This window comes from Triturus cristatus, chromosome 6, assembly GCF_964204655.1.
Source record: "Triturus cristatus chromosome 6, aTriCri1.1, whole genome shotgun sequence".
In the NCBI taxonomy this organism is placed as follows: Eukaryota; Metazoa; Chordata; class Amphibia; order Caudata; family Salamandridae; genus Triturus; species Triturus cristatus.
In genome coordinates this window covers 1,451,592,500-1,451,601,939 of record NC_140589.1, presented here as the reverse complement: position 1 = coordinate 1,451,601,939, position 9,440 = coordinate 1,451,592,500, and the positions used below count along the sequence as shown (strand labels likewise).

At 41.0% G+C, this 9,440-nt stretch overlaps 1 protein-coding gene across 2 annotated transcripts in view; it reads left to right on the top strand.

The window, feature by feature from the left end:
• The window catches only part of MEIS1 (Meis homeobox 1), a 152,344-nt gene that overhangs the window by 25,335 nt on the left and 117,569 nt on the right, over positions 1-9,440 (top strand). For both annotated transcript variants that reach the window (XM_085612515.1, XM_085612514.1), the window contains exon 7: positions 5,310-5,421. In XM_085612515.1, coding sequence (XP_085468641.1) covers positions 5,310-5,421 — 112 coding nt within the window. The remainder of the gene's footprint in view (positions 1-5,309; positions 5,422-9,440) is intronic.

Sequence of the window (9,440 nt, the reverse complement as noted above, 5' to 3'; positions counted from 1 at the left end):
GTAGATAAACCACATCTGCCGTGTAGATTTAAAACAGGCATTTTCTAAGCCAGTAGGTCTGGCGTTGGTCAACAGCCTTTTAGCTTTGTCAATGCTTGTTGTGTTTTGTCATGGTTTTGCAAAAAAGTTATCATTGGGGACGCTGCCTGGCCTTCATCAACGTACAATTTTTTTGGGACTAAAATCAAAAATACATTTTGGCCTGAGAGAGCACACATTACATAGTAGTTCCTGGCATTTAATAGAAGTACTTTGTATGTGGATGTGCACCTTGTGAAAGGTGTCACTCACAGTGAGGTTTACCAATAGCTGACTTGGGCCTACTTATTGTCCCATGCTGTATGCTGAGAGGAAGAAAAATGTGAATGACACAGTAACAGATTCATTGATGAAGAGGGCTTGCTGAGAGCCCCTATAGGTAGTTAATATATGTAACAACTTAGTCATATAATTTTAGTAAAATCAAGCAGTCTTTGCTAATGCCAGACCAAAAAAGCATATTTGTAGCAAAAATGATAGATTTATTTTATTTCTTAAAAATGTGAGTAATGCAGGCAAAATATTTGTAAAAAAAAATTCATATGGATTTGATTGCCAGATTCAAGAAATTTCAGAAGTTTTGAAACACAATTCAGGGTTTTATCCATAGGAGTGCCCTCAGGATATCTTATTTCACCATCAACAACACTGAAACTTTACTTTAATGTGCAGAAAGGAGGGTTGGAGGAGGATTTATGGGTGTTACATCAGAATGCACCGAGGCCCGTCTGTCTAATCTTTCCCAGTATCTACAGGTACACAGAAACCATTTTCGCATGCCAGTCTGTTTTCAGTAAGCTGGTGTTAGTAACTCGTTGCTTTTATATAGGCGCTTACTGCTATCATTGCCGCTGAAGATAGTCACAAGTTAATCTGCCACAAATAATATGAAACTTCTTAATACGGCAGAATCACAAAGATAATTGTAAATAAGCGCAATAGTAAATAAGCTCTTCGCAACTTATTTATGTCTTTCCATGCCTATTGCATATGTTAGCAAAAAAAAGCACGCGGACATATTGAATTTACCAAAGCTTGCTTCAGCTTCTCTTTAATTGGAAATCCTCACAAGGGAAACAAAGTTTCCTCCCAATTTTCCACTTTACACGCTTATCGGAAATAACCTAATTGTGGCTACTAGCCATTTCTATGCGGGTCTCAATACTTGAAATGCATTGCCACCCAGCTCAGGTGTTGATGTTATGTTGTTTGTATCAGGCTGGTACAAGCCAGGGTTTTGTGAACAGAAAGGTCAGAGCAGTGTTATGTTTTAGCAAGCTCTCTAACCAAAGGGATGGCTTAAAGGGAGTGGCTTCTACAAACCTAAGATGATATCTCTCAGGAATGCTATTGAAACCCGGAAAGCTGCACACAGATCACTGTTTTGGTTTGGTTGAGATGTTGAAGGAATTGTTGTCAGGTTTACTTGGTAGTTAGTACGGTTGCTTTAATTGGCCGTCATGCAGGGAATGCATTGTTATCTAGACTCTCCTGGCGTTTGCCAACAAAGGGGCCTTTGAAAGCTCGCACTGCTTCTTGGAAAGTAGGTGTCACCTTGATTTGCTGTTCAGCATATCTGGCCTCGCTTGAATACCTGCAGAGGCCCAAGATGCTATTTTGAGTTACTTCTGGATTGTGGAGTGAGGTCTTCGCATAGGCCGGATTCATCGTATCGTTTGTTCCACTACATTTGTCTAAACCTCTAGACTGGGAAGTGATTGCCAACAGTTTCACTAAACCACTGTAGCTGTTGGTGCTGATGCACAGCACTCTTCTGATAAGTTAAACAATCAAAACTGGACATTTGGGGTTCAATAGCCAAAGATTGTCTCCGTGAGTAGGTGCGTCTTAAACCTGGAAATTCAGAAGTCATGCTAAGACCAGGAGTAACACTGAACTTCTCGCAGAAAATCTTTGCATAGCGCAGCTTTTATTATTAGAATTTGCAAACGGATCATAGGCAGTCTTTGACCCTGGTTAGTTTTCGGATTGTATTTCCTACTATTAAATATATGGTGTGTTAAAAATTGTGAGGTAATGCTATGCCAAGAAGCACGTGCATCTTAACCCGTGGCTTTTCAGTGTTTGCTTGCTAATAGATGGTCTTTCCCACTGAGTGCCAAACAAATGAATGAGTCTGCATATTTGCCCCTGACTGATCTCCATGCTTTACTTTTTAACAGTATAACGAAGAGATAATCTTAGTAACAAGTTAGGCAGCTATTTCAATGGGCCGAAAGCACATGCAAATCTTAATTGATTGGTCACCGTCCACATTTTTCATTGTACAGCTCAAAATATAGGGAAAGCGGCAGAAGGAAATTCAATACAATGATGCCAAACCAGCTAAGCCTCTTAAGATGTGCATAGGCCACATAAACAGTAAAGGGTTCTGATAACATTTATTATGAATCACAGCTCTTAAACTACTGCCCCAGGAGAATGAGCAGATTTATACATCTTTGGATTGCACGAATAGTTCTGATAAGCCGAGGTGGAATCTAACATTTCTTGCATGAGTGCCCGTTTAATGCAGTCATAGCTGTGAGAAAAGTGTAGCCCAGCAGCCAGGATGCCGGCACAATGGAAATGCAGTGAATCGGAATGCCTCACAGATCATAGTGGAATCAGAATCTCCAGCAAGGAAAATCTTTTCATGGTGAATTAAGTGGTGGAGGAAGAAAAATGGCGATGAGAAAGGTAGGCGCAGATCACAGACGCTGGGCTCTGCGTTCACCGCTGAAGATTTAAGAACCTGAACTAAAGTGGTGCAGAATAGGTTGTGGAAAATTGAATTTACTAAACAATTAAGCATTGAATTAATCTACATCTTGCACTGCTGAAAAGTGGGGGTAGAATGGAGTTGCACTGCATAAATCAGCAGAGCTTGTGAAAAGATGGAGAATGCATCAGAGGTGGTGTGGCATAAAAGTGTAGCTCTTCACTTAGCTTGGCATCATCCTTCTGCCCTACTCACCGTTTGAGAATTGTTCTCACAATCGGGGTAATCAGCACATTTCTGCCTAGGGAGTCTCTCGTGCTCAATTTCAGCTTGTAGCTTCAGCCTCTCTTTTAATTACACACCGGATCACCAGTCAACAGTTGTTATGAGGGACAACACAAATAGAATGAGAGTACCCTGGGGATGTCACTCACAGGATCTGATGCGGCGCGGAGCTCCCCCGGGCTCCCGCAACCTCCCTCTTGGCTTGCTGGTCTTTTGTTCAATTACAGTTAATGCAATAGTTTGCCATTCTCCCCTTCTAATTATATTTATAAGTGGGATTTGCAGCACATAAAAAAACATCCTTTTGCATGTCGAGGCACCGGGGCTTTGTCCTTGGCGTTGTCAGTCCCCTGGGTGCTGTACTATTCTTTCTGCGCTTCTCTGAGCAAACAAGTCCCCCTTTTAAAGCTACAGTCACACAAAGTAGAGATGCATGCATTGGCTCTTCATGCTGGTCTTGGTCTCCAGTTTACTCATTACAGAATGCCTCTGGTATGCCTTAGAGCCCTATTGGTTAAAGGAAGTTCTTTCATGGTTCTCCCATTGTCCCATCGAATCACAGAATTAAACAATTGGAAATCCCTAAATTGCAGTGTGCTGGCGACTTGCTTACGAAAGCATGGGGCTGAAAAAAGCAATAGCACGCTGCCTCCCACCTTCAATGTGAAATCATAAAAGCATAGCACTATCATTAGAAGAAGAGGAGGAAAATGTTTTAAATCACTTGTCCCCTCCCCCCTACTCCTGATGTTTTTCGAGTTGTGTCTTGAAAGAGCTTGGCGCTGTTTTAGTCTGTTGTGTCACTCATAGCTTCGTTGTGGTGGTTGCTTGTAGCTGTGTTGTTCAGATGTACGTCGTGGTACACAAACACAACCACTATTTTAATAAGATGTGAGAGTGGACATTGTAAAGAATACATACAGTCTTATTACGCGCATAAACATGTGTAAAGTGGCCAGTGAGGCGCTGTGTGTAGAACTGTGGACCAGTTCTAATTAAATCCGTTTGTTTTGATAAAGAAGTTTTGGGAAGGAGCCGCGGCTGGGATCCTTTTTCACCAGAGCTGAATTCACAGCCAGGTTTTCAAACCTGAATCTTACTTCCAAATGCAGCCCGCGATAAGGAGTAACATCTGTTTTCCGTTGAGCAGTACAAGCCGCCGCTGCATGGGGCCGAGAGCCCACGCAGCCCATGTGAAGCCATTGTTCGTCTTTCTTTCATTGTCCTCGCGCGGGCCAGTTTCTAACTCGCCAACTAGCCAAAAGCTGAAAAACATCCCACTGTGGCCTCGTTTTGTGAATCCGAGGGCTGCGCAGGCGGGATCTCTCAGACCTCTACGCGCCTTCTGCATGTGTGCAGAGCGGCAGACATGCCATGCCAAGGGCTGTGCTGATGCTAAAAATATAACTGGGATTGACTGGCAGGTCTGCTTCTCCCTTGCCTTGAATGATTCTATTTTCTGTGGTAGCAAAACATGTGCATTTTGTGCAGTGACTCTGTGTTTGGCTGTGCTATATTTTAATTTGAGGAAGGTTGGCAATGTTTTAATGATTTTTATTTCCTATTTATTTCTATAGCGCGGACTTCACATGGATATTATTGCATGGGATGTTAGAGTTTTGTATGTAAAGTATAGGAAAAGGTAAATTTATGCACCACATATGCGGTATGAATAAGTACTTCATTTTTAAATGGAGATTATATTTTACTTTCGCGTGTGTGGGTGTGTGCGCGCGTTATGGTATAGGTACTACACAAAGTAAAAGAGCGGTAATTAGTCAACCTGGTGTTGTGGTATCATATGTTGGCGCATATGACAGCTAAAGATTGTAGGAATTAGAATTCTAATGAGGTAAAGGAATCAGCCATTTATTGTTGCATGACTCTACATCAGTGGAGAAAAGAGGTAGTGGTGAGATGATGAGGACAGAGTAACCAATCCTAAAGTGGCCCCGGAGAAGGGTGAGATCCAAGACTCTAATGTTTATTCAGTGAGCTGGAAACAGAAGATACAGATGTCATGAGACCATTAAGTTGGGAGTAGGGATTCAGGTGGTGTTAGATAGAGCCAGTAGAAAATGATTATTCAGATGGGCTTTGAATCACCCTTCTGCAACCTTTTGCTGACTTTTGCCCATTTCCACGTTTATTTAAATTTTTAGTGAGTGTGTGTTATTTATTAGCCCTTGAAATAAATATCAGACTTTTGATGTGGTGTTGGAGCCACCTAATTGATCTTTTTCTTTCAATTTGCATTCTACAGCCTTCTTGGAGCAGAGATCACGATGACACAGCATCAACACGCTCAGGGGGAACACCGGGGCCCTCCAGTGGAGGTCATACGTCACATAGTGGGGACAACAGCAGTGAACAAGGTAGGATGGTTGCTATCCTGGTTTCTTTTTTTAACTGAACAACGTCCCTGGGTACATGTTTGTCTCTGGACAAATGTATACAACATATTGTGGAAAAAGGTGCAGCTTGTCAATTATTTTGCAATCCTCTAAACAAAGGAAGTAGTCCCATTTGCATAGTTTTAATTCAAGTCTGGAATGTAAGAGTATTAGTTAGTCTCCACATATTCCACATGCTGTATGGTATTTACCAAGCTTTCAAAGGGTGCTGACATTATGGTGGCAATTATTTTTCATATTGGATGAGTTGGTCGTGTTTTATGGTGTGAAACATCTAGCAATAAATACTGCTTGTTAAAGTAAAAATGCTTCACAGTTCTTCTGTTGAATTGATATGATGAAAAGTTACATTAAAAGAGTCTCTAAAGTTTGGTTGGTGTATTAGTCCAAGAAAGAAATATTTGTGGTTTTGGATTTATAAATACAAATATGGTATTGTGCTAGTTATTTAATGGTCTCCGAGCTTGAAGAAGGGAATTGTGTGGACACAACCTTTAGACTCATTATGTTAAGCCAGTAAGAGGCCAATGGAAATATGTGTTAATTTAAGACCAATTTATGTAGTAGTGCGAACTAAATTATTTAACAAAGGAAAGGAATTTTATGCAGAAACGAAAGAAATACCAGATGTATTGTTCTATGATTAATTGTAAATTACGTGGCACATGTGTAACATTATATAGTTAAACACTCTTTGAGCTCAAGGTATCCTAATGATGTAGAAATGTGTTGTTTTCTAAAGAAGGCTAACTAAACACATTTAGCATATTTTACACATATTGGTATTTAATAACAGTAAGGCCCTGATAACAATGGGTATTAGGATGACTGCAATCGGAGTTTAAACATGCAGGAGGATTCCAACGTGGTTCCGATGGGCTCAAGGAGCCCGTCGCTCATTTGGGAACACTTCATAATCCCTTATGGAGGGCGTTTTCGCCGCCGGGATTATGACGGCACTTTCTGACAGCAGTTCCATGTCGGCTTTTCCAACGTGGAACTGCTGTTGGAAAGTGTCTTTGGGGGCCCCTACCATGGCTCCCATCCTTCTGCGGCCTCCGCATACTGCCCTTTATGGCACCTCTAGTGCCCACCTCAACATCCCTGCACCACGTGGCAGGCACCAAGAGATGCCTGCCACGCGGTGCAGGCATGTTAACAAACTTCAAGTTTTTACTGCAAGCTTGTGCTGCTGGTGTTTTCAGCCGGTGCACAAGCTCCCATTGATAAATGGAAGTTTCCGACTGCACTATGTTTGGTCACATCCTAATTGGGTTGTAGGAACTGCCGATGTATGGTTGGGCGTTTGCTTCACCGCAATGGTTGCGTCCGCCCGACATCGTAATCAGGGCACAGATGATTTTGTCTTGCATGGTCTCCCAAGAGTGGTATTTTATTAACACAGCACTTTCTACTTCTCAGAGTAAAATAGTTCATGTAAAACATAAAATATTGCACTCAGCTGAATAGAAGCCTGCATATACACACTTCTTGTAATAAAATGTGTTCATCTATTCTGTCCATCGCACCTATGCTTAAAAATTACCTCCAGTTTTGGATTTACTCTGTGCTCCTGATGTAGACCTCTGGAACCATCACAGTGCATTAAGTAACAGCCCTACATTAGCATAACCTGTGCTACTTATATTTACTACATGTGCCTCTCAAAGAGGCATTTTAGGATTTAAGACACCAGACTCCAAAAACATTTTTCTAGTCTATCAGTTGGGCATGATAACGCCACCTGCATAAATGTCAACTCTTTAAATGCTTGTATGCAGCAAGTAACAACTGTAAGGTGACTACGTACTTTCTTTAACAGCTTGCAGCAAAGTGTACCCTACACATGCAGTAATATCTTGACCTATTTCAGTTAGAAGCCTTTTTTTTAGATATTGCGTGTTATAGTGCCGTTGAGGGGCAACGTGGCTAGTGCTGCAAATCCATATTTATAGGGAAAATATAATGACTGCTGATTTGTGTGACTCAAGTGGCCCTGCCTTTAGAGTACATTAGCACGAGGAATGGTCAAGTGCATGCATATCTATCTATCTATCTATCTATCTATCTATCTATCTATCTATCTATCTATCTATCTATCTATCTATCTATCTATCTGTCTGTCTGTCTGTCTGTCTGTCTGTCTGTCTGTCTGTCTGTCTGTCTGTCTGTCTACCTATCAACCCCCCCATACACTCACACACATATCAAAGATGTTGCTTGCATAACACACTATGATATTGATTCTGTCTAAAGGCAGATGCTGACATCAATCTATGACACTTACGTTATCGACCAGAAAAGGATAAAAGACAAAAGTGACTTCCATAATTTTAATCTGCGATCTTCAGATACGCATAAAGCTCTACAGTGAATGCTTTAGTTCTCAGAGCTACAATAAATATTGGTTAGTTGTGGACATGTTTAATTTAATTGTGTGTGTCATTTTTGTGGCTGATTTTAATAGTAGAGATTATGTAGGTGTTCCACCCAGAGACTATAATAGAAAAGAACTACTTTTAAAACAAACCTTTCCCAATCAGTTGATAAATAAACTTACTTAAGTGGCTAATTGGTCCACTAAATAAACCATACTGTTTCACAATCAACCATGAATTTGGGAAGTAGCCGTGCTTTTCACTTCTAAGTGGAGTATTCCGTTGAGGCAAGTCTTAGTTATGCAGTTCAAAACAATATTTATGTTTACTTTATTCAAGGAAAAAGAAATGCCTGACATAAGCAAATATATAATTTGGGTGGGGTACCAAAAGGTTTTACTGACATTCCTCGTGGATTATGCTGCAAAACGTACTCAGTCATCCGGCAGAATGTTAATAACCACAGAAACAAAAGATACAAATCCTCCTGTTATTGTATATTTATCTGTCTAGCTCTCTATATTCCTACTCCCGCTACTTAGCTGGCATTGGGGCTAGATTGTGTGTGTAGGTGCTGACTCGCTCATGTTTATTTATTTTTATTTATGTAAGAAGTTTTATATAGCGCTGGCCTGACCCGAGGGTATCGGAGCGCTTTACAACAGATACATTGCAGAGAATCACATAAAACATTAACAGCGCAGGTCAATGGTGGGGAGATCTGATTCAAAGTCTTGGGGACAAGGAGTCGTGTTCTGCTTCCATAGGAAGATGGCGAGCTGACACTTGTCAGTGCCCCCCCCCCCCTCCCTTTCAGATTCATCCTAAGTACAGCCACTTGGCTGTCATCACAGGACTCATTTTCTGGCCTAATTAATTTTAATAAGGAGATTAAGCAATCATGTCTTGGGTAAGTCCCTCTGACGCCAATTTAACATGCCCAATGCCCATCCAAATGAGTGAACTATCTTTTCAGTTTATAGTGAAATTGCCTAAAGAAAGTATTCTATGTAATAACCTACACACCACATGATGCCCGGTCATCGCTCTATCAAAGAGTACTTGTGAAAATCAACATATAATGGCTTTACTGATACACCATAAAATACAGGTAATTCTACATAAGACCAATGCTGTGCATTGGGCAACTTTCTTCTTCTCTGATCTAGTGACTGTTATGTCTGTCAATGAAGGTAAAAGTGATTCTATCAAAGGCGAGCGACTTAAAACAGGCAGTCAGGATAGTAGACCCCATTCAGGATTCTTGTGTGCAAATAAATTAAAATTTCTTTACGTAAAGCAGTCATCAAAAGCAATTTCTACCTGGTATTAACTGTAGACGATTCTACAAGCTCACAATATTTCTAATGGTCCACGAGTTAGGCCCAGCCAGGGGTTATAGTGGCTCCAGGCAGGGGTCATAGTATCTGGCTCGTGAACTTGCTATCTGTAGAGGGCACACGTTTGTTTGGGGGAAGTGGTTAAAGCGAGATAAGATGGACGTCTCTGCACTTCCAATCAAGATAGATTGAGTGGACACTTTCACAACTTGCCTGAATAGTAAGCTCTGGCTGCTTGTACTTCAGTGTGTAAATTAAGCCT